Raw genomic sequence first — 26,088 nt, 5'->3', positions numbered from 1 at the left:
ACACTCACTCCCTGAACTTGCTTCCTGACTCTCGGCACACTCGTTACAATTGGATTGTGGGTTTACTAACGCGTTAGTTCTAGTTTGGTGACTATAACGTTAATATGGTGACAACGATGTAGGTTGTGTAGCGGTTAGCGGTTATGATATGAAGGTTTGGCTTGGAGAGGTGTTTGCGTCTGGTCACAGACAGCTGTTGTGTTGTGCACTGAAGTCCACAAGCGAAAGGAAAAGGTGAGGAGGAGGAGGAGGAGAGCGCATAGTTGCCAGAGTTAATTATACAACGAGCAAAGTGATGATGCTGTATGTGGCTGCCATGAAAGTGAACTGTGAGTGCGGATGATCAGGGGTGTATTCATTCTGCCAATTCTGTAGCAAAACGTTTCTTAAAGCAAGCGGAACGAAACAGGGGAAGGGACCTACCTGAATTTGTCCAATAGAAACTCTCGTTTGCAACTGTTTGACTAATGATTACACCCCAGATCAGCTAGATGCAGCAAGAGTGTGCAAGTCGGTATTGAATGTGTCACTGTCTGCCACCTTGATTACTCCAATTTGTCTCTCGACCTGTGTGCACCTACGTTGTAGACTTTCATTCATAGGCTAGGTTGTAACAACCTCATGATGGGTACAGGGGAACATTCTAGTATCATTTAGTAGCCTTAACCTATCAATGTTAACATTGAACTGGGTGAATGGAATATGAATGAGAGTCATCCAATATGCTGTATTAGAAATAAGGCCATGCTCATAAAAAAAAGAATTGTCCTCCCTCATCTTAAATGGCACCAACCGCCACTGAGTCCCACAGTAGTGGCTTTGAAGCCATCCTCATCACCACCAACTCTTTGAAGCCATCCTCATCACCACCAACTCTTTGAAGCCATCCTCATCACCACCAACTCTGGAAGTACAATAATAAACATCAGGCTCTTATTTTCTATGTTTTATTGTTATGCTGCGGACCAGAGTCATAGATTCAGACTATACAATATAAGCCATATATCTGTCACTCTCCTGTGTCAAATATACACTAGCATTGTCATTTTACAGTGAGAAAAGCAAAAGTCTAAACTTGAATCTACACAACGATTGATAAACAGAATCAGCAAGTAAAACCCTCAAAAACACCTTGAGAAATTACAACAACAAAAAAACGGGGCAAAAAATTACAAATATAATTCGGTGACTGAGGGTGGATGAAAGAACGTGCACGTTTGGAAGCTATTTTCATTTAGCTTGTAAGATGGATTGTGTGGTTGGCTGTTAGCTCCTTATACCATTGTATTTATAGGCTGCGTACCAAATGGCACCCTAATTCCCTATATAGTGCACTACTTTTAACCAGAGACCTATGGGTCCTGGTCTAAAAGTAGTGCGCTATATAGTAAATAGGGTGCCATTTGGGACGCTACCATAGTATTCAGCACCTCCACTATCCTCTGTCCCTCTGGACACTATCATTGCGGTGATGTTATGAACAGGGGAACGAAGTGTTTCACAGGTTTCTTAACCGCTTCCAGATCTTTCATTTGTTTTTTTACATTCCATTCATCAGAACAGAACAGGAGTCCAGACATTAAGACTAGCTAAAACCAGAGGCCATTTTTCTTTCTTACTTTTCTTTTAAATTTAAATTTTTCTTTCAACAAGTGTGTTGCGTATTGCCTTGCGGCTGGTCTGTATGATCATTGCCACGTAAAGACAACAGCTGCTTCTGTGGAAAACCAGGAAAGGCTCTAATGTCATGTAAAAGGTTAACAACAAAAAAAAAAGTATGACATTTTAACATGGCATGAACACAACTATCTGATTGTCAAACAAATCACTTTTAAGAAGTAGGCTACCTGCGGGCTGCGCACGTGGAAAGAGTCATCGTGTATTCATGGATGCCAAATGAAGCCATGCTTCCACAAAAAAGGTGAACAATTAAAAAAAATAATAATAAACATGAAAATGTTTCATAATTGTCCTTTGAAAAATGTCCTACTCTTTTTGCTCAGACAGCAGCATCAGATAGATAGGCTACACGTACTGTTTTACTTTCTCCGTTGAGATTGATGTCTCTCGCTGTCGGCGAGAGTCTCAGTCAAATTATCAATATTATCAACAATTCACACCCTGCTCCAGTGTCCTAGAGCTCCAGTGAGAGAGTTGACCAGGAGAGGTGAGAGGTGACCAGGAGGGACGTGACCAGGAGAGATGAGACGTGACCAGGAGAGGTGACCAGGAGAGATGACCAGGAGAGGTGAGAGGTGACCAGGAGAGATGACCAGGAGAGGTGAGAGGTGACCAGGAGAGATGAGAGGTGACCAGGAGAGGTGAGAGGTGACCAGGAGAGGTGAGAGGTGACCAGGAGAGATGAGAGGTGACCAGGAGAGGTGAGAGGTGACCAGGAGAGATGACCAGGAGAGGTGACCAGGAGAGATGAGAGGTGACCAGGAGAGATGACCAGGAGAGGTGAGAGGTGACCAGGAGAGATGAGAGGTGACCAGGAGAGGTGAGAGGTGAACAGGAGAGATGACCAGGAGAGGTGAGAGGTGACCAGGAGAGATGACCAGGAGAGGTGAGAGGTGACCAGGAGAGATGAGAGGTGACCAGGAGAGGTGAGAGGTGACCAGGAGAGGTGAGAGGTGACCAGGAGAGATGAGAGGTGACCAGGAGAGGTGAGAGGTGACCAGGAGAGATGACCAGGAGAGGTGACCAGGAGAGATGAGAGGTGACCAGGAGAGATGACCAGGAGAGGTGAGAGGTGACCAGGAGAGATGAGAGTTAACCAGGAGAGGTGAGAGGTGAACAGGAGAGATGACCAGGAGAGGTGAGAGGTGACCAGGAGAGATGAGAGGTGACCAGGAGAGGTGAGAGGTGACCAGGAGAGATGACCAGGAGAGGTGAGAGGTGACCAGGAGAGATGAGAGGTGACCAGGAGAGGTGAGAGGTGACCAGGAGAGGTGAGAGGTGACCAGGAGAGCTGACCAGGAGAGATGAGGTGAGCAGGAGAGATGAGAGGTGACCAGGAGAGATGACCAGGAGAGATGAGAGGTGACCAGGAGAGGTGAGAGGTGACCAGGAGAGATGACCAGGAGAGGTGAGAGGTGACCAGGAGAGATGAGAGGTGACCAGGAGAGGTGAGAGGTGACCAGGAGAGGTGAGAGGTGACCAGGAGAGATGACCAGGAGAGATGAGGTGACCAGGAGAGGTGAGAGGTGACCAGGAGAGGTGAGACGTGAGCAGGAGAGACGTGACCAGGAGAGATGAGAGATGACCAGGAGAGATGAGAGATGACCAGGAGAGGTGAGAGGTGACCAGGAGAGATGAGAGATGCCCAGGAGAGGTGAGAGGTGACCAGGAGAGGTGAGAGGTGACCAGGAGAGAAGAGAGAGGTGACCAGGAGAGGTGACCAGGAGAGATGAGAGATGACCAGGAGAGATGAGAGGTGACCAGTAGAGGTGAGAGGTGACCAGGAGAGGTGAGAGGTGACCAGGAGAGATGAGGTGAGCAGGAGAGTTGACCAGGAGAGATGAGGTGACCAGGAGAGATGAGAGGTGACCAGGAGAGGTGAGACGTGACCGGGAGAGGTGAGACGTGACCAGGAGAGGTGACCAGGAGGTGAGAGGTGACCAGTAGAGGTGAGAGGTGACCAGGAGAGATGACCAGGAGAGATGAGAGGTGACCAGGAGAGGTGAGACGTGACCAGGAGGTGAGAGGTGACCGGGAGAGGTGAGACGTGACCGGGAGAGGTGAGACGTGACCAGGAGAGGTGACCAGGAGGTGAGACGTGACCAGGAGAGGCGACCAGGAGGTGAGAGGTGACCAGGAGAGGTGAGAGGTGACCAGGAGAGATGAGAGATGACCAGGAGAGGTGAGACGTGACCAGGAGAGATGAGAGTGACCAGGAGAGGTGAGAGGTGACCAGGAGAGGTGAGAGGTGACCAGGAGAGGTGAGAGGTGACCAGGAGAGATGACCAGGAGAGGTGAGAGGTGACCAGGAGAGGTGAGAGGTGACCAGGAGAGGTGAGACGTGACCAGGAGAGGTGAGAGGTGACCAGGAGAGGTGACCAGGAGAGGTGAGAGGTGACCAGGAGAGGTGAGAGATGACCAGGAGAGGTGAGACGTGACCAGGAGAGGTGACCAGGAGAGGTGAGAGGTGACCAGGAGAGGTGAGACGTGACCAGGAGAGATGAGGTGACCAGGAGAGGTGAGAGGTGACCAGGAGAGGTGAGAGGTGACCAGGAGAGGCGTGACCAGGAGAGGCGTGACCAGGAGAGGTGAGACGTGACCAGGAGAGGCGTGACCAGGAGAGGTGACCAGGAGAGGTGAGAGGTGACCAGGAGAGGTGAGAGGTGACCAGGAGAGGTGAGAGGTGACCAGGAGAGACGTGACCAGGAGAGGTGAGAGGTGACCAGGAGAGGTGAGAGGTGACCAGGAGAGACGTGACCAGGTGAGGTGAGAGGTGACCAGGTGAGACGTGACCAGGAGAGATGAGAGGTGACCAGGAGAGGTGAGACACCTGGGCCAAATACTATAAAGATAACTATTACTTCAAACTGCTGCAGAAACAATAAAGTACCATCTCCAACAGTATCTGATAGAACACAAAGCGATGCAGAGGATTGTCTATACATTGCTAACAGACACATTAAAATGTGACAGGTGGTGCAAAGGAAAGATTTAGTTCTGGGAACCAAGAGGATGCAGAATGTCCAAAGAGTGTTCTTAGAAAACAAGCTAGCTTCATAATTAATGAGGGTGCATCCCAAATGACGCCCCCACTTCCTTATATAGCGCATTACTTTTAACCAGGGCTCTGGTCAAAAGTAGTGCACTATAAAGCAGTAGGGTGCCAACGTGGGACTCATCCAATGACTGATTGTATGATTTCTTCAACAGTGATTTGTAAACATTGTTCAGAGGTTTTCATCCCCCTCCTGAGGCTGTGCTGGATCCTTCTGTTCTTCTGTTTGGTTGTTGTCTCCTATTGGTCCATACGAGCTACAAGACCCTTCCTCCTTATCTCTGGCCTCCAGAGAATCTGAAGCCTGGGGCTCACCTAGCGCCTGTTCCCCAGCTTCCTCCTTCCCATCCTGGGTGGCTGGGGCTGCCTCTCCTGTCTCCTCCTCCAGCACTTTGTCCTCTTTGGCCTGTTCACTGTCCCTGTCATTGTCTCCAGTCTCTGTCAGAGTGTCTGGGTGAGACGTGCGGCTTCCCTGTGTCTCCTCGCCCCCCTCCGTCTGCTCAAACACCTGGTCCACCTGGTCCTCGGCCCCGTTCACCTGCGGGACGTCTGGGTTACCTTGGAACACACCCCCTCCCTCGGAGACTACGCCCTCCTCGACACATGACTGCCGGTGCTGCCGTGTGGGCGGACGCCTCTTGAAGGACAGCCGAACTCGACTCTACGTGGGAGAGAGAGAGAGAAAAACAGGAAAGACTGAGTGTTGTGCAACACACAATAGCTAATGAATAAAGTCAGGCTTTAGTAAGACTTGATGATCTTGAGCTCGGTTACTATCTCTGTTTTTCTATGATTTTGGCCTTCTGTACTTTAATACAACATCATAGAAAGACAACCATTAGTCATGATAGTGTGTTTTTGTTCCAAACTGAACACAATATGCATTTAAATGTGTTTAATTATGGATTCTGTTGCAAATTAGTTGTCAGAATCTAACAAGACAAATAGAATAGTAGTAGTAGGGCACTAGATAAGAGTGACAGACCCTAGAGGAGTAGGGCACTAGATAAGAGTGACAGCCCCTAGAGGAGTAGGGCACTAGATAAGAGTGACAGCCCCTAGAGGAGTAGGTCACTAGATAAGAGTGACAGCCCCTAGAGGAGTAGGGCACTAGATAAGAGTGACAGCCCCTAGAGGAGTAGGGCACTAGATAAGAGTGACAGACCCCTAGAGGAGTAGGGCACTAGATAAGAGTGACAGACCCTAGAGGAGTAGGGCACTAGATAAGAGTGACAGACCCTAGAGGAGTAGGGCACTAGATAAGAGTGACAGACCCCTAGAGGAGTAGGGCACTAGATAAGAGTGACAGACCCCTAGAGGAGTAGGGCACTAGATAAGAGTGACAGACCCCTAGAGGAGTAGGGCACTAGATAAGAGTGACAGACCCTAGAGGAGTAGGGCACTAGATAAGAGTGAGAGACCCATAGAGGAGTAGGGCACTAGATAAGAGTGACAGACCTTAGAGGAGTAGGGCACTAGAGGAGTAGGGCACTAGATAAGAGTGACATACCCCTAGAGGAGTAGGGCACTAGATAAGAGTGACAGACCCCTAGAGGAGTAGGGCACTAGATAAGAGTGACAGCCAATAGAGGAGTAGGGCACTAGATAAGAGTGACAGACCCTAGAGGAGTAGGGCACTAGATAATAGTGACAGACCCTAGAGGAGTAGGGCACTAGATAAGAGTGACAGACCCTAGAGGAGTAGGGCACTAGATAAGAGTGACAGACCCTAGAGGTGTAGGGCACTAGATAAGAGTGACAGCCAATAGAGGAGTAGGGCACTAGATAAGAGTGACAGACCCTAGAGGAGTAGGGCACGAGATAAGAGTGACAGCCAATAGAGAAGTAGGGCACAAGATAAGAGTGACAGACCCTAGAGGAGTAGGGCACGAGATAAGAGTGACAGCCAATAGAGGAGTAGGGCACTAGATAAGAGTGACAGCCAATAGAGGAGTAGGGCACTAGATAAGAGTGACAGACCCTAGAGGAGTAGGGCACTAGATAAGAGTGACAGACCCCTAGAGGAGTAGGGCACGAGATAAGAGTGACAGACCCCTAGAGGAGTAGGGCACGAGATAAGAGTGACAGACCCCTAGAGGAGTAGGGCACTAGATAAGAGTGACAGACCCCTAGAGGAGTAGGGCACGAGATAAGAGTGACAGACCCCTAGAGGAGTAGGGCACTAGATAAGAGTGACAGACCCCTAGAGGAGTAGGGCACTAGATAAGAGTGACAGACCCCTAGAGGAGTAGGGCACTAGATAAGAGTGACAGACCCCTAGAGGAGTAGGGCACTAGATAAGAGTGACAGACCCTAGAGGAGTAGGGCACGAGATAAGAGTGACAGACCCCTAGAGGAGTAGGGCACTAGATAAGAGTGACAGCCAATAGAGGAGTAGGGCACTAGATAAGAGTGACAGACCCCTAGAGGAGTAGGGCACTAGATAAGAGTGACAGACCCTAGAGGAGTAGGGCACTAGATAAGAGTGACAGCCCCTAGAGGAGTAGGGCACTAGATAAGAGTGACAGCCCCTAGAGGAGTAGGGCACTAGATAAGAGTGACAGCCCCTAGAGGAGTAGGGCACTAGATAAGAGTGACAGCCCTATGAGGAGTAGGGCACTAGATAAGAGTGACAGACCCCTAGAGGAGTAGGGCACTAGATAAGAGTGACAGACCCTAGAGGAGTAGGGCACTAGATAAGAGTGACAGACCCTAGAGGAGTAGGGCACTAGATAAGAGTGACAGACCCCTAGAGGAGTAGGGCACTAGATAAGAGTGACAGACCCCTAGAGGAGTAGGGCACTAGATAAGAGTGACAGACCCCTAGAGGAGTAGGGCACTAGATAAGAGTGACAGACCCTAGAGGAGTAGGGCACTAGATAAGAGTGAGAGACCCATAGAGGAGTAGGGCACTAGATAAGAGTGACAGACCCTAGAGGAGTAGGGCACTAGAGGAGTAGGGCACTAGATAAGAGTGACATACCCCTAGAGGAGTAGGGCACTAGATAAGAGTGACAGACCCCTAGAGGAGTAGGGCACTAGATAAGAGTGACAGCCAATAGAGGAGTAGGGCACTAGATAAGAGTGACAGACCCTAGAGGAGTAGGGCACGAGATAAGAGTGACAGCCAATAGAGAAGTAGGGCACTAGATAAGAGTGACAGACCCTAGAGGAGTAGGGCACGAGATAAGAGTGACAGCCAATAGAGGAGTAGGGCACTAGATAAGAGTGACAGCCAATAGAGGAGTAGGGCACTAGATAAGAGTGACAGACCCTAGAGGAGTAGGGCACTAGATAAGAGTGACAGACCCCTAGAGGAGTAGGGCACGAGATAAGAGTGACAGACCCCTAGAGGAGTAGGGCACGAGATAAGAGTGACAGACCCCTAGAGGAGTAGGGCACTAGATAAGAGTGACAGACCCCTAGAGGAGTAGGGCACGAGATAAGAGTGACAGACCCCTAGAGGAGTAGGGCACTAGATAAGAGTGACAGACCCCTAGAGGAGTAGGGCACTAGATAAGAGTGACAGACCCCTAGAGGAGTAGGGCACTAGATAAGAGTGACAGACCCCTAGAGGAGTAGGGCACTAGATAAGAGTGACAGACCCCTAGAGGAGTAGGGCACTAGATAAGAGTGACAGACCCTAGAGGAGTAGGGCACGAGATAAGAGTGACAGACCCCTAGAGGAGTAGGGCACTAGATAAGAGTGACAGCCAATAGAGGAGTAGGGCACTAGATAAGAGTGACAGACCCCTAGAGGAGTAGGGCACTAGATAAGAGTGACAGACCCCTAGAGGAGTAGGGCACTAGATAAGAGTGACAGACCCCTAGAGGAGTAGGGCACTAGATAAGAGTGACAGACCCCGAGAGGAGTAGGGCACTAGATAAGAGTGACAGCCAATAGAGGAGTAGGGCACTAGATAAGAGTGACAGACCCCTAGAGGAGTAGGGCACTAGATAAGAGTGACAGACCCCTAGAGGAGTAGGGCACTAGATAAGAGTGACAGACCCCTAGAGGAGTAGGGCACTAGATAAGAGTGACAGACCCCTAGAGGAGTAGGGCACTAGATAAGAGTGACAAACCCTAGAGGAGTAGGGCACTAGATAAGAGTGACAGACCCTTAGAGGAGTAGGGCACTAGATAAGAGTGACAGACCCTAGAGGAGTAGGGCACTAGATAAGAGTGACAGCCCCTAGAGGAGTAGGGCACTAGATAAGAGTGACAGACCCCTAGAGGAGTAGGGCACTAGATAAGAGTGACAGCCCCTAGAGGAGTAGGGCACTAGATAAGAGTGACAAACCCCTAGAGGAGTAGGGCACTAGATAAGAGTGACAGACCCTAGAGGAGTAGGGCACTAGATAAGAGTGACAGACCCCTAGAGGAGTAGGGCACTAGATAAGAGTGACAGCCAATAGAAGAGTAGGGCACTAGAGAAGAGTGACAGCCAATAGAGGAGTAGGGCACTAGATAAGAGTGACAGACCCCTAGAGGAGTAGGGCACTAGATAAGAGTGACAGCCAATAGAAGAGTAGGGCACTAGATAAGAGTGACAGCCAATAGAAGAGTAGGGCACTAGAGAAGAGTGACAGCCAATAGAAGAGTAGGGCACTAGATAAGAGTGACAGCCAATAGAAGAGTAGGGCACTAGATAAGAGTGACAGCCAATAGAGGAGTAGGGCACTAGATACGAGTGACAGCCCCTATAGGAGTAGGGCACTAGATAAGAGTGACAAACCCCTAGAGGAGTAGGGCACTAGATAAGAGTGACAGACCCTAGAGGAGTAGGGCACTAGATAAGAGTGACAGACCCCTAGAGGAGTAGGGCACTAGATAAGAGTGACAGCCAATAGAGGAGTAGGGCACTAGATAAGAGTGACAGACCCCTAGAGGAGTAGGGCACTAGATAAGAGTGACAGCCAATAGAGAAGTAGGGCACTAGATAAGAGTGACAGACCCTAGAGGAGTAGGGCACGAGATAAGAGTGACAGCCAATAGAGGAGTAGGGCACTAGATAAGAGTGACAGCCAATAGGGGAGTAGGGCACTAGATAAGAGTGACAGACCCTAGAGGAGTAGGGCACTAGATAAGAGTGACAGACCCTAGAGGAGTAGGGCACGAGATAAGAGTGACAGACCCCTAGAGGAGTAGGGCACGAGATAAGAGTGACAGACCCCTAGAGGAGTAGGGCACTAGATAAGAGTGACAGACCCCTAGAGGAGTAGGGCACGAGATAAGAGTGACAGACCCCTAGAGGAGTAGGGCACTAGATAAGAGTGACAGACCCCTAGAGGAGTAGGGCACTAGATAAGAGTGACAGACCCCTAGAGGAGTAGGGCACTAGATAAGAGTGACAGACCCCTAGAGGAGTAGGGCACTAGATAAGAGTGACAGACCCCTAGAGGAGTAGGGCACTAGATAAGAGTGACAGACCCTAGAGGAGTAGGGCACGAGATAAGAGTGACAGACCCCTAGAGGAGTAGGGCACTAGATAAGAGTGACAGCCAATAGAGGAGTAGGGCACTAGATAAGAGTGACAGACCCCTAGAGGAGTAGGGCACTAGATAAGAGTGACAGACCCCTAGACGAGTAGGGCACTAGATAAGAGTGACAGACCCCTAGAGGAGTAGTGCACTAGATAAGAGTGACAGACCCCTAGAGGAGTAGGGCACTAGATAAGAGTGACAGCCAATAGAGGAGTAGGGCACTAGATAAGAGTGACAGACCCCTAGAGGAGTAGGGCACTAGATAAGAGTGACAGACCCCTAGAGGAGTAGGGCACTAGATAAGAGTGACAGACCCCTAGAGGAGTAGGGCACTAGATAAGAGTGACAGACCCCTAGAGGAGTAGGGCACTAGATAAGAGTGACAAACCCTAGAGGAGTAGGGCACTAGATAAGAGTGACAGACCCTTAGAGGAGTAGGGCACTAGATAAGAGTGACAGACCCTAGAGGAGTAGGGCACTAGATAAGAGTGACAGCCCCTAGAGGAGTAGGGCACTTGATAAGAGTGACAGACCCCTAGAGGAGTAGGGCACTAGATAAGAGTGACAAACCCCTAGAGGAGTAGGGCACTAGATAAGAGTGACAGACCCTAGAGGAGTAGGGCACTAGATAAGAGTGACAGACCCCTATAGGAGTAGGGCACTAGATAAGAGTGACAAACCCCTAGAGGAGTAGGGCACTAGATAAGAGTGACAGACCCTAGAGGAGTAGGGCACTAGATACGAGTGACAGACCCCTAGAGGAGTAGGGCACTAGATAAGAGTGACAGCCAATAGAGGAGTAGGGCACTAGATAAGAGTGACAGACCCCTAGAGGAGTAGGGCACTAGATACGAGTGACAGCCAATAGAGGAGTAGGGCACTAGATAAGAGTGACAGCCCCCTAGAGGAGTAGGGCACTAGATACGAGTGACAGCCAATAGAGGAGTAGGGCACTAGATAAGAGTGACAGCCCCTAGAGGAGTAGGGCACTAGATAAGAGTGACAGCCAATAGAGGAGTAGGGCACTAGATAAGAGTGACAGACCCCTAGAGGAGTAGGGCACTAGATACGAGTGACAGCCCCTATAGGAGTAGGGCACTAGATAAGAGTGACAAACCCCTAGAGGAGTAGGGCACTAGATAAGAGTGACAGACCCTAGAGGAGTAGGGCACTAGATAAGAGTGACAGACCCCTAGAGGAGTAGGGCACTAGATAAGAGTGACAGCCCCTAGAGGAGTAGGGCACTAGATAAGAGTGACAGCCAATAGAGGAGTAGGGCACTAGATAAGAGTGACAGACCCTAGAGGAGTAGGGCACTAGATAAGAGTGACAGACCCCTAGAGGAGTAGGGCACTAGATAAGAGTGACAGCCCCTAGAGGAGTAGGGCACTAGATAAGAGTGACAGCCAATAGAGGAGTAGGGCACTAGATAAGAGTGACAGACCCCTAGAGGAGTAGGGCACTAGATAAGAGTGACAGCCAATAGAAGAGTAGGGCACTAGATAAGAGTGACAGCCAATAGAAGAGTAGGGCACTAGATAAGAGTGACAGCCAATAGAGGAGTAGGGCACTAGATACGAGTGACAGCCAATAGAAGAGTAGGGCACTAGATAAGAGTGACAGACCCCTAGAGGAGTAGGGCACTAGATACGAGTGACAGACCCCTAGAGGAGTAGGGCACTAGATACGAGTGACAGACCCCTAGAGGAGTAGGGCACTAGATAAGAGTGACAGACCCCTAGAGGAGTAGGGCACTAGATACGAGTGACAGCCAATAGAGGAGTAGGGCACTAGATAAGAGTGACAGCCCCTAGAGGAGTAGGGCACTAGATAAGAGTGACAGCCAATAGAGGAGTAGGGCACTAGATAAGAGTGACAGACCCCTAGAGGAGTAGGGCACTAGATACGAGTGACAGCCCCTATAGGAGTAGGGCACTAGATAAGAGTGACAAACCCCTAGAGGAGTAGGGCACTAGATAAGAGTGACAGACCCTAGAGGAGTAGGGCACTAGATAAGAGTGACAGACCACTAGAGGAGTAGGGCACTAGATAAGAGTGACAGCCCCTAGAGGAGTAGGGCACTAGATAAGAGTGACAGCCAATAGAGGAGTAGGGCACTAGATAAGAGTGACAGACCCTAGAGGAGTAGGGCACTAGATAAGAGTGACAGACCCCTAGAGGAGTAGGGCACTAGATAAGAGTGACAGCCCCTAGAGGAGTAGGGCACTAGATAAGAGTGACAGCCAATAGAGGAGTAGGGCACTAGATAAGAGTGACAGACCCCTAGAGGAGTAGGGCACTAGATAAGAGTGACAGCCAATAGAAGAGTAGGGCACTAGATAAGAGTGACAGCCAATAGAAGAGTAGGGCACTAGATAAGAGTGACAGCCAATAGAGGAGTAGGGCACTAGATACGAGTGACAGCCAATAGAAGAGTAGGGCACTAGATAAGAGTGACAGACCCCTAGAGGAGTAGGACACTAGATACGAGTGACAGACCCCTAGAGGAGTAGGGCACTAGATACGAGTGACAGACCCCTAGAGGAGTAGGGCACTAGATAAGAGTGACAGACCCCTAGAGGAGTAGGGCACTAGATAAGAGTGACAGACCCCTAGAGGAGTAGGGCACTAGATAAGAGTGACAGACCCCTAGAGGAGTAGGGCACTAGATACGAGTGACAGACCCCTAGAGGAGTAGGGCACTAGATACGAGTGACAGACCCCTAGAGGAGTAGGGCACTAGATAAGAGTGACAGACCCTAGAGGAGTAGAGCACTAGATAAGAGTGACAGACCCTAGAGGAGTAGGGCGCTAGATAAGAGTGACAGACCCCTAGAGGAGTAGGGCACTAGATAAGAGTGACAGCCAATAGAGGAGTAGGGCACTAGATAAGAGTGACAGACCCCTAGAGGAGTAGGGCACTAGATAAGAGTGACAGACCCCTAGAGGAGTAGGGCACTAGATAAGAGTGACAGACCCTAGAGGAGTAGGGCACTAGATAAGAGTGACAGACCCCTAGAGGAGTAGGGCACTAGATAAGAGTGACAGCCAATAGAAGAGTAGGGCACTAGATAAGAGTGACAGCCAATAGAAGAGTAGGGCACTAGATAAGAGTGACAGCCAATAGAGGAGTAGGGCACTAGATACGAGTGACAGCCAATAGAAGAGTAGGGCACTAGATAAGAGTGACAGACCCCTAGAGGAGTAGGACACTAGATACGAGTGACAGACCCCTAGAGGAGTAGGGCACTAGATACGAGTGACAGACCCCTAGAGGAGTAGGGCACTAGATAAGAGTGACAGACCCCTAGAGGAGTAGGGCACTAGATAAGAGTGACAGACCCCTAGAGGAGTAGGGCACTAGATAAGAGTGACAGACCCCTAGAGGAGTAGGGCACTAGATACGAGTGACAGACCCCTAGAGGAGTAGGGCACTAGATACGAGTGACAGACCCCTAGAGGAGTAGGGCACTAGATAAGAGTGACAGACCCTAGAGGAGTAGAGCACTAGATAAGAGTGACAGACCCTAGAGGAGTAGGGCGCTAGATAAGAGTGACAGACCCCTAGAGGAGTAGGGCACTAGATAAGAGTGACAGCCAATAGAGGAGTAGGGCACTAGATAAGAGTGACAGACCCCTAGAGGAGTAGGGCACTAGATAAGAGTGACAGACCCCTAGAGGAGTAGGGCACTAGATAAGAGTGACAGACCCTAGAGGAGTAGGGCACTAGATAAGAGTGACAGACCCCTAGAGGAGTAGGGCACTAGATAAGAGTGACAGACCCCTAGAGGAGTAGGGCACTAGATAAGAGTGACAGACCCTAGAGGAGTAGGGCACTAGATAAGAGTGACAGACCCCTAGAGGAGTAGAGCACTAGATAAGAGTGACAGACCCTAGAGGAGTAGGGCACTAGATAAGAGTGACAGACCCCTAGAGGAGTAGGGCACTAGATAAGAGTGACAGACCCCTAGAGGAGTAGGGCACTAGATAAGAGTGACAGACCCCTAGAGGAGTAGGGCACTAGATAAGAGTGACAGACCCTAGAGGAGTAGGGCACTAGATAAGAGTGACAGCCCCCTAGAGGAGTAGGGCACTAGATAAGAGTGACAGACCCCTAGAGGAGTAGGGCACTAGATAAGAGTGACAGACCCTAGAGGAGTAGGGCACTAGATAAGAGTGACAGACCCCTAGAGGAGTAGGGCACTAGATAAGAGTGACAGACCCCTAGAGGAGTAGGGCACTAGATAAGAGTGACAGACCCCTAGAGGAGTAGGGCACTAGATAAGAGTGACAGCCAATAGAGGAGTAGGGCACTAGATAAGAGTGACAGACCCTAGAGGAGTAGGGCACTAGATAAGAGTGACAGCCAATAGAGGAGTAGGGCACTAGATAAGAGTGACAGACCCCTAGAGGAGTAGGGCACTAGATAAGAGTGACAGACCCCTAGAGGAGTAGGGCACTAGATAAGAGTGACAGACCCCTAGAGGAGTAGGGCACTAGATAAGAGTGACAGCCAATAGAGGAGTAGAGCACTAGATAAGAGTAACAGCCAATAGAGGAGTAGGGCACTAGATAAGAGTGACAGACCCTAGAGGAGTAGGGCACTAGATAAGAGTGACAGCCAATAGAGGAGTAGGGCACTAGATAAGAGTGACAGACCCCTAGAGGAGTAGGGCACTAGATAAGAGTGACAGACCCCTAGAGGAGTAGGGCACTAGATAAGAGTGACAGCCAATAGAGGAGTAGGGCACTAGATAAGAGTGACAGACCCCTAGAGGAGTAGGGCACTAGATAAGAGTGACAGACCCCTAGAGGAGTAGGGCACTAGATAAGAGTGACAGACCCCTAGAGGAGTAGGGCACTAGATAAGAGTGACAGACCCCTAGAGGAGTAGGGCACTAGATAAGAGTGACAGACCCCTAGAGGAGTAGGGCACTAGATAAGAGTGACAGACCCTAGAGGAGTAGGGCACTAGATAAGAGTGACAGACCCTAGAGGAGTAGGGCACTAGATAAGAGTGACAGACCCCTAGAGGAGTAGGGCACTAGATAAGAGTGACAGACCCCTAGAGGAGTAGGGCACTAGATAAGAGTGACAGACCCTAGAGGAGTAGGGCACTAGATAAGAGTGACAGACCCCTAGAGGAGTAGGGCACTAGATAAGAGTGACAGACCCTATAGGAGTAGGGCACTAGATAAGAGTGACAGACCCCTAGAGGAGTAGGGCACTAGATAAGAGTGACAGACCCTAGAGGAGTAGGGCACTAGATAAGAGTGACAGACCCTAGAGGAGTAGGGCACTAGATAAGAGTGACAGACCCCTAGAGGAGTAGGGCACTAGATAAGAGTGACAGACCCCTAGAGGAGTAGGGCACTAGATAAGAGTGACAGACCCCTAGAGGAGTAGGGCACTAGATAAGAGTGACAGACCCCTAGAGGAGTAGGGCACTAGATAAGAGTGACAGACCCTAGAGGAGTAGGGCACTAGATAAGAGTGACAGACCCTAGAGGAGTAGGGCACTAGATAAGAGTGACAGACCCCTAGAGGAGTAGGGCACTAGATAAGAGTGACAGACCCCTAGAGGAGTAGGGCACTAGATAAGAGTGACAGACCCTAGAGGAGTAGGGCGCTAGATAAGAGTGACAGACCCCTAGAGGAGTAGGGCACTAGATAAGAGTGACAGACCCTATAGGAGTAGGGCACTAGATAAGAGTGACAGACCCCTAGAGGAGTAGGGCACTAGATAAGAGTGACAGACCCCTAGAGGAGTAGGGCACTAGATAAGAGTGACAGCCAATAGAAGAGTAGGGCACTAGATAAGAGTGACAGCCAATAGAAAAGTAGGGCACTAGATAAGAGTGACAGCCAATAGAGGAGTAGGGCACTAGATACGAGTGACAGCCAATAGAAGAGTAGGGCACTAGATAAGAGTGACAGACCCCTAGAGGAGTAGGGCACTAGATACGAGTGACAGACCCCTAGAGGAGTAGGGCACTAGATACGAGTGACAGACCCCTAGAGGAGTAGGGCACTAGATAAGAGTGACAGACCCCTAGAGGAGTAGGGCACTAGATAAGAGTGACAGACCCCTAGAGGAGTAGGGCACTAGATAAGAGTGACAGACCCCTAGAGGAGTAGGGCACTAGATACGAGTGACAGACCCCTAGAGGAGTAGGGCACTAGATACGAGTGACAGACCCCTAGAGGAGTAGAGCACTAGATAAGAGTGACAGACCCCTAGAGGAGTAGCGCACTAGATAAGAGTGACAGACCCCTAGAGGAGTAGGGCACTAGATACGAGTGACAGACCCCTAGAGGAGTAGGGCACTAGATAAGAGTGACAGACCCCTAGAGGAGTACAGCACTAGATAAGAGTGACAGACCCCTAGAGGAGTAGGGCACTAGATAAGAGTGACAGACCCCTAGAGGAGTAGGGCACTAGATACGAGTGACAGACCCCTAGAGGAGTAGGGCACTAGATAAGAGTGACAGACCCCTAGAGGAGTAGGGCACTAGATAAGAGTGACAGACCCCTAGAGGAGTAGGGCACTAGATAAGAGTGACAGACCCTAGAGGAGTAGGGCACTAGATAAGAGTGACAGACCCTAGAGGAGTAGGGCACTAGATAAGAGTGACAGACCCCTAGAGGAGTAGGGCACTAGATAAGAGTGACAGACCCCTAGAGGAGTAGGGCACTAGATAAGAGTGACAGACCCCTAGAGGAGTAGGGCACTAGATAAGAGTGACAGACCCTAGAGGAGTAGGGCACTAGATAAGAGTGACAGACCCCTAGAGGAGTAGGGCACTAGATAAGAGTGACAGACCCCTAGAGGAGTAGGGCACTAGATAAGAGTGACAGACCCTAGAGGAGTAGGGCACTAGATAAGAGTGACAGACCCCTAGAGGAGTAGGGCACTAGATAAGGGTGACAGCCAATAGAGGAGTAGGGCACTAGATAAGAGTGACAGACCCCTAGAGGAGTAGGGCACTAGATAAGAGTGACAGACCCCTAGAGGAGTAGGGCACTAGATAAGAGTGACAGACCCTAGAGGAGTAGGGCACTAGATAAGAGTGACAGACCCCTAGAGGAGTAGGGCACTAGATAAGAGTGACAGACCCCTAGAGGAGTAGGGCACTAGATAAGAGTGACAGACCCTAGAGGAGTAGGGCACTAGATAAGAGTGACAGACCCCTAGAGGAGTAGAGCACTAGATAAGAGTGACAGACCCTAGAGGAGTAGGGCACTAGATAAGAGTGACAGACCCCTAGAGGAGTAGGGCACTAGATAAGAGTGACAGACCCCTAGAGGAGTAGGACACTAGATAAGAGTGACAGACCCCTAGAGGAGTAGGGCACTAGATAAGAGTGACAGACCCTAGAGGAGTAGGGCACTAGATAAGAGTGACAGACCCCTAGAGGAGTAGGGCACTAGATAAGAGTGACAGACCCCTAGAGGAGTAGGGCACTAGATAAGAGTGACAGACCCTAGAGGAGTAGGGCACTAGATAAGAGTGACAGACCCCTAGAGGAGTAGGGCACTAGATAAGAGTGACAGACCCCTAGAGGAGTAGGGCACTAGATAAGAGTGACAGACCCCTAGAGGAGTAGGGCACTAGATAAGAGTGACAGCCAATAGAGGAGTAGGGCACTAGATAAGAGTGACAGACCCTAGAGGAGTAGGGCACTAGATAAGAGTGACAGCCAATAGAGGAGTAGGGCACTAGATAAGAGTGACAGACCCCTAGAGGAGTAGGGCACTAGATAAGAGTGACAGACCCCTAGAGGAGTAGGGCACTAGATAAGAGTGACAGACCCCTAAAGGAGTAGGGCACTAGATAAGAGTGACAGCCAATAGAGGAGTAGAGCACTAGATAAGAGTAACAGCCAATAGAGGAGTAGAGCACTAGATAAGAGTGACAGCCAATAGAGGAGTAGGGCACTAGATAAGAGTGACAGACCCCTAGAGGAGTAGGGCACTAGATAAGAGTGACAGACCCCTAGAGGAGTAGGGCACTAGATAAGAGTGACAGACCCCTAGAGGAGTAGGGCACTAGATAAGAGTGACAGACCCCTAGAGGAGTAGGGCACTAGATAAGAGTGACAGACCCCTAGAGGAGTAGGGCACTAGATAAGAGTGACAGACCCTAGAGGAGTAGGGCACTAGATAAGAGTGACAGACCCTAGAGGAGTAGGGCACTAGATAAGAGTGACAGACCCCTAGAGGAGTAGGGCACTAGATAAGAGTGACAGACCCCTAGAGGAGTAGGGCACTAGATAAGAGTGACAGACCCTAGAGGAGTAGGGCACTAGATAAGAGTGACAGACCCCTAGAGGAGTAGGGCACTAGATAAGAGTGACAGCCAATAGAGGAGTAGGGCACTAGATAAGAGTGACAGACCCCTAGAGGAGTAGGGCACTAGATAAGAGTGACAGACCCCTAGAGGAGTAGGGCACTAGATAAGAGTGACAGCCAATAGAGGAGTAGGGCACTAGATAAGAGTGACAGACCCCTAGAGGAGTAGGGCACTAGATAAGAGTGACAGACCCCTAGAGGAGTAGGGCACTAGATAAGAGTGACAGACCCCTAGAGGAGTAGGGCACTAGATAAGCGTGACAGACCCCTAGAGGAGTAGGGCACTAGATAAGAGTGACAGACCCCTAGAGGAGTAGGGCACTAGATAAGAGTGACAGACCCTAGAGGAGTAGGGCACTAGATAAGAGTGACAGACCCTAGAGGAGTAGAGCACTAGATAAGAGTGACAGACCCTAGAGGAGTAGGGCACTAGATAAGAGTGACAGACCCCTAGAGGAGTAGGGCACTAGATAAGAGTGACAGACCCCTAGAGGAGTAGGACACTAGATAAGAGTGACAGACCCCTAGAGGAGTAGGGCACTAGATAAGAGTGACAGACCCTAGAGGAGTAGGGCACTAGATAAGAGTGACAGACCCCTAGAGGAGTAGGGCACTAGATAAGAGTGACAGACCCCTAGAGGAGTAGGGCACTAGATAAGAGTGACAGACCCTAGAGGAGTAGGGCACTAGATAAGAGTGACAGACCCCTAGAGGAGTAGGGCACTAGATAAGAGTGACAGACCCCTAGAGGAGTAGGGCACTAGATAAGAGTGACAGACCCCTAGAGGAGTAGGGCACTAGATAAGAGTGACAGCCAATAGAGGAGTAGGGCACTAGATAAGAGTGACAGACCCTAGAGGAGTAGGGCACTAGATAAGAGTGACAGACCCCTAGAGGAGTAGGGCACTAGATAAGAGTGACAGACCCCTAGAGGAGTAGGGCACTAGATAAGAGTGACAGACCCCTAGAGGAGTAGGGCACTAGATAAGAGTGACAGCCAATAGAGGAGTAGAGCACTAGATAAGAGTAACAGCCAATAGAGGAGTAGAGCACTAGATAAGAGTGACAGACCCTAGAGGAGTAGGGCACTAGATAAGAGTGACAGCCAATAGAGGAGTAGGGCACTAGATAAGAGTGACAGACCCCTAGAGGAGTAGGGCACTAGATAAGAGTGACAGACCCCTAGAGGAGTAGGGCACTAGAAAAGAGTGACAGCCAATAGAGGAGTAGGGCACTAGATAAGAGTGACAGACCCCTAGAGGAGTAGGGCACTAGATAAGAGTGACAGACCCCTAGAGGAGTAGGGCACTAGATAAGAGTGACAGACCCCTAGAGGAGTAGGGCACTAGATAAGAGTGACAGACCCCTAGAGGAGTAGGGCACTAGATAAGAGTGACAGACCCCTAGAGGAGTAGGGCACTAGATAAGAGTGACAGACCCCTAGAGGAGTAGGGCACTAGATAAGAGTGACAGCCAATAGAGGAGTAGGGCACTAGATAAGAGTGACAGACCCCTAGAGGAGTAGGGCACTAGATAAGAGTGACAGACCCCTAGAGGAGTAGGGCACTAGATAAGAGTGACAGACCCCTAGAGGAGTAGGGCACTAGATAAGCGTGACAGACCCCTAGAGGAGTAGGGCACTAGATAAGAGTGACAGACCCCTAGAGGAGTAGGGCACTAGATAAGAGTGACAGACCCTAGAGGAGTAGGGCACTAGATAAGAGTGACAGACCCTAGAGGAGTAGAGCACTAGATAAGAGTGACAGACCCTAGAGGAGTAGGGCACTAGATAAGAGTGACAGACCCCTAGAGGAGTAGGGCACTAGATAAGAGTGACAGACCCCTAGAGGAGTAGGACACTAGATAAGAGTGACAGACCCCTAGAGGAGTAGGGCACTAGATAAGAGTGACAGACCCTAGAGGAGTAGGGCACTAGATAAGAGTGACAGACCCCTAGAGGAGTAGGGCACTAGATAAGAGTGACAGACCCCTAGAGGAGTAGGGCACTAGATAAGAGTGACAGACCCTAGAGGAGTAGGGCACTAGATAAGAGTGACAGACCCCTAGAGGAGTAGGGCACTAGATAAGAGTGACAGACCCCTAGAGGAGTAGGGCACTAGATAAGAGTGACAGACCCCTAGAGGAGTAGGGCACTAGATAAGAGTGACAGCCAATAGAGGAGTAGGGCACTAGATAAGAGTGACAGACCCTAGAGGAGTAGGGCACTAGATAAGAGTGACAGACCCCTAGAGGAGTAGGGCACTAGATAAGAGTGACAGACCCCTAGAGGAGTAGGGCACTAGATAAGAGTGACAGACCCCTAGAGGAGTAGGGCACTAGATAAGAGTGACAGCCAATAGAGGAGTAGAGCACTAGATAAGAGTAACAGCCAATAGAGGAGTAGAGCACTAGATAAGAGTGACAGACCCTAGAGGAGTAGGGCACTAGATAAGAGTGACAGCCAATAGAGGAGTAGGGCACTAGATAAGAGTGACAGACCCCTAGAGGAGTAGGGCACTAGATAAGAGTGACAGACCCCTAGAGGAGTAGGGCACTAGATAAGAGTGACAGCCAATAGAGGAGTAGGGCACTAGATAAGAGTGACAGACCCCTAGAGGAGTAGGGCACTAGATAAGAGTGACAGACCCCTAGAGGAGTAGGGCACTAGATAAGAGTGACAGACCCCTAGAGGAGTAGGGCACTAGATAAGAGTGACAGACCCCTAGAGGAGTAGGGCACTAGATAAGAGTGACAGACCCCTAGAGGAGTAGGGCACTAGATAAGAGTGACAGACCCTAGAGGAGTAGGGCACTAGATAAGAGTGACAGACCCTAGAGGAGTAGGGCACTAGATAAGAGTGACAGACCCCTAGAGGAGTAGGGCACTAGATAAGAGTGACAGACCCCTAGAGGAGTAGGGCACTAGATAAGAGTGACAGACCCTAGAGGAGTAGGGCACTAGATAAGAGTGACAGACCCCTAGAGGAGTAGGGCACTAGATAAGAGTGACAGCCAATAGAGGAGTAGGGCACTAGATAAGAGTGACAGACCCCTAGAGGAGTAGGGCACTAGATAAGAGTGACAGACCCCTAGAGGAGTAGGGCACTAGATAAGAGTGACAGCCAATAGAGGAGTAGGGCACTAGATAAGAGTGACAGACCCCTAGAGGAGTAGGGCACTAGATAAGAGTGACAGACCCCTAGAGGAGTAGGGCACTAGATAAGAGTGACAGACCCCTAGAGGAGTAGGGCACTAGATAAGAGTGACAGACCCCTAGAGGAGTAGGGCACTAGATAAGAGTGACAGACCCCTAGAGGAGTAGGGCACTAGATAAGAGTGACAGACCCTAGAGGAGTAGGGCACTAGATAAGAGTGACAGACCCTAGAGGAGTAGGGCACTAGATAAGAGTGACAGACCCCTAGAGGAGTAGGGCACTAGATAAGAGTGACAGACCCCTAGAGGAGTAGGGCACTAGATAAGAGTGACAGACCCTAGAGGAGTAGGGCACTAGATAAGAGTGACAGACCCCTAGAGGAGTAGGGCACTAGATAAGAGTGACAGACCCTATAGGAGTAGGGCACTAGATAAGAGTGACAGACCCCTAGAGGAGTAGGGCACTAGATACGAGTGACAGACCCTAGAGGAGTAGGGCACTAGATAAGAGTGACAGACCCTAGAGGAGTAGGGCACTAGATAAGAGTGACAGACCCTAGAGGAGTAGGGCACTAGATAAGAGTGACAGACCCCTAGAGGAGTAGGGCACTAGATAAGAGTGACAGACCCCTAGAGGAGTAGGGCACTAGATAAGAGTGACAGACCCCTAGAGGAGTAGGGCACTAGATAAGAGTGACAGACCCCTAGAGGAGTAGGGCACTAGATAAGAGTGACAGACCCTAGAGGAGTAGGGCACTAGATAAGAGTGACAGACCCTAGAGCAGTAGGGCACTAGATAAGAGTGACAGACCCCTAGAGGAGTAGGGCACTAGATAAGAGTGACAGACCCCTAGAGGAGTAGGGCACTAGATAAGAGTGACAGACCCTAGAGGAGTAGGGCGCTAGATAAGAGTGACAGACCCCTAGAGGAGTAGGGCACTAGATAAGAGTGACAGACCCTATAGGAGTAGGGCACTAGATAAGAGTGACAGACCCCTAGAGGAGTAGGGCACTAGATAAGAGTGACAGACCCTAGAGGAGTAGGGCACTAGATAAGAGTGACAGACCCTAGAGGAGTAGGGCACTAGATAAGAGTGACAGACCCTAGAGGAGTAGGGCACTAGATAAGAGTGACAGACCCCTAGAGGAGTAGGGCACTAGATAAGAGTGGCAGACCCCTAGAGGAGTAGGGCACTAGATAAGAGTGACAGACCCCTAGAGGAGTAGGGCACTAGATAAGAGTGACAGACCCTAGAGGAGTAGGGCACTAGATAAGAGTGACAGACCCCTAGAGGAGTAGGGCACTAGATAAGAGTGACATACCCTATAGGAGTAGGGCGCTAGATAAGAGTGACAGACCCCTAGAGGAGTAGGGCACTAGATAAGAGTGACAGACCCTATAGGAGTAGGGCGCTAGATAAGAGTGACAGACCCTAGAGGAGTAGGGCACTAGATAAGAGTGACAGACCCCTAGAGGAGTAGGGCACTAGATAAGAGTGACAGACCCTATAGGAGTAGGGCGCTAGAGAACTCGGTTTATTGTTTTTGTAAAGTTATCACAGTGTTTCCTTGCAAAGTTTGATTCATATACTTTTGGATCCCGCAACTCGGTTAGCCTCAGTTGCTGTGAACGCTACTATCTGTCCCGGGATCCTGCCAGACCAAAAAGCCAGATCAGATCATAAAGCCAGACCAAAAAGCCAGACCAAAAAGCAGGGGCGCAACTTTCACTGGGGACGGGGTGACATGACATGTCCCTCCCCCACATTCTGAAATTGCCTTTTTGTCCTCCCCAGTTTTATCATTTTGAATGTGATATAAAACGAGGCAACGGTGAGCTTTAGGACCATGCGGACGCCTCCGAGCGGTCGGGTAGGCTGTTTAGAGTGTTAATCCGCCCCAGAATAATAAAACAATAATAATAATATAAAAAAATTATGGCCCTCCAACTTCTAAAACCAAGGTTGTGCCCCTGCCAAAAACTCTGAAGTTGTCGTATTTAGCTTCTATCCTAGCTGGTAGCTATCAGTATTAAGCGAGCAGGGTTTTCTACAAACACCTTGAACACAGCCCACGACGTGAATAGCCCTTGTGGCTGGGAACGTGGAGGTGTCCCACGCTAATTGTGGCTGTATTCCCTGCTGCTTTTTCCCTGCAACCTGACCTGCTTGGAACGGCATTGTATAGCTACCAACGTTAGCCGATGCTGCTACCAACGTTAGCCGATGCTGCTACTAACAGTACGACACTGCTTTTGTGCTCACCGCTGTGAAAGGATTTAAAGAAGGACACATATTTCTGCTTCCCCGATTTTGCAATTTGTGTGAGCTCTTTTTGTTCACGTAGTTGAGAATTCCATGTAAGAAGAGATACATGGAAGCCCAGCTAGCCTCGCTGACCCGGCAGTCTCAAATGGAGGTAGCTATTGAGTGTTTTCAATGCTGCGGGAGCTGTGTTTATTTTCAATCATTCCGGGACAATGTGGACCGCCTGGACTTTCAATGTAGCAAATGTTTACTTGCAAAGGACTACAGGGGCAAAGTGGCTACTCTTAGCAAACAAGTAGCAAACTTACACAAGCTACTTGGGAACCCACGCCCAGCTACTTTTTCTTTCTCTTCTACCACGGTAGCCGGACGCCGCTCTGGTCTGGTGGAAGTGTCTCCTCCGTGTCGGTACTCCACAGCCGACTGGCCGGTATTCTGCAGGGATCCCTCCCTGAAGGGGTCTCCCACTTCCCTGGACAACGGAGCTGGGTAGAATGGATACTCCTCGATAACATGGAGGATGTTCCTATTCTCGATCCTACCAACCAACCATAGTGATATGTCACTCTCTGTGGAAAATCGAAAACAGCATCCTCTGGCAACGGGGGCCTCCTTGGAGATGTTAAGTCCGGACCGGACCAGAAACAGCTTCACCACCCTGGATCAAGAGGTTCCGGCACCTTCTTCCCTGGGAGCTTCCAATTCGAGATTGGATGCGGATGTACCTGCGCCTTCGTCCTCTGTTCTGTCGCCCTCTCCGGTGGCTTCTACCTCAGGTTCAGATCCTTAGCCCTCCACCCTCATCAGACTGTGAGGCTGTCTAAGACTCCGGCCCATTCATCATCCACGATGGATACTACAGCTAGCTCGGGTCCATCAGGCCCCACTGCCCTTCGGTCCTTGAGGGGTTTGCGAAACATCCAGATCTCCTCAGCCATTGCACTAGCTGTTGTCATCGGCAGTTGTATTGTAAGAAACATCATGGTTCCCGGGGGGAAAACCCTGTGCTACCCTGGAGCACGAGTACAGGACATTACAAGGCTGCTTCCGACCGCTCTACTACAGATTCCGGGAGCTGACGTTGTTTGACACCACATGGACTACGACAGCACCAGGAGGGTTGGCTCGGAACTTCTGAAAATTGTTTTTAAAGAACTGATTCTAACACTGAAAGATTCCAAAAAAGCAGCCAACTATTTCAGGTCCGGCACCATCATTGGGCCGCGGGTGTGAAAGATTCAGCAGGCTACTGGCATTACAAACCTAGCTAAAAGTTTGGATACACCTACTCATTCAAGTGTTTTTCTTTATTTTAACTATTTTCTACATTGTAGAATAATAGTGAAGACATCAAAACTATGAAATAACACATATGGAATCATGTAGTAACCAAAAAAGTGTTAAACAAATCTAAATATATTTTATATTTGAGATTCTTCAAAGTAGCCAGCCTTGATGACAGCTTTGCACACTCTTGGCATTCTCTCAACCAGCTTCATGAGGTAGTCACCTGGAATGCATTTCAATTAACAGGTGTGCTTTGATAAAAGTTCATTTATGGAATTTATTTTTCTTCTTAATGCTTTTGAGCCAATCAGTTGTGTTGTGACAAGATAGGGGTGGTATACAGGAGACAGCCCTATTTGGTAAAAGACCAATTCCATATCACGGCAAGAACAGCTCAAATAAGAAAAGAGAAACGACAGCCCATCATTACTTTAAGACTTGAAGGTCAGTCAGGAAAATTTCAAGAACTTTGACATTTTCTTCAAGTGCAGTCGCAAAAACCATCAAGCCCTATGATGAAACTGGCTCTTGTGAGGACCGCCACAGGAAAGGAAGACCCAGAGTTACCTCTGCTGCAGAGGTTAAGTTCATTAGAGTTACCAGCATCAGAAATTGCAGCCCAAATAAATGCTTCTCAGAGTTCAAGTAACAGATACATCTCAACATCAACTGTTCAGAGGAGACTGCGTGAATCAGGCCTTCATGGTCGGATTGCTGCAAAGAAACCACTACTAAAGGACACCAATAAGAAGAACAGACTTGCTTGGGCCAAGAAACACGAGCAATGGACATTAGACTGGTGGAAATAT

The 26,088-nt window shown here is 49.6% G+C and overlaps 1 protein-coding gene across 2 annotated transcripts in view; it reads right to left on the bottom strand.

Annotated features, from left to right (window-relative positions):
• Window positions 1-4,479: 4,479 nt before the first annotated feature.
• LOC139548443 (capZ-interacting protein) overlaps window positions 4,480-26,088 on the bottom strand; it is a 73,628-nt gene continuing 52,019 nt past the window's right edge. For both annotated transcript variants that reach the window (XM_071358153.1, XM_071358152.1), the window contains one exon: window positions 4,480-5,396. In XM_071358153.1, coding sequence (XP_071214254.1) covers window positions 4,908-5,396 — 489 coding nt within the window. In that variant the 3' untranslated portion in view covers window positions 4,480-4,907. The remainder of the gene's footprint in view (window positions 5,397-26,088) is intronic.

Source organism: Salvelinus alpinus, chromosome 21, assembly GCF_045679555.1.
Source record: "Salvelinus alpinus chromosome 21, SLU_Salpinus.1, whole genome shotgun sequence".
Taxonomy (NCBI): Eukaryota; Metazoa; Chordata; class Actinopteri; order Salmoniformes; family Salmonidae; genus Salvelinus; species Salvelinus alpinus.
This window is presented reverse-complemented; position numbering and strand designations above follow the sequence as displayed.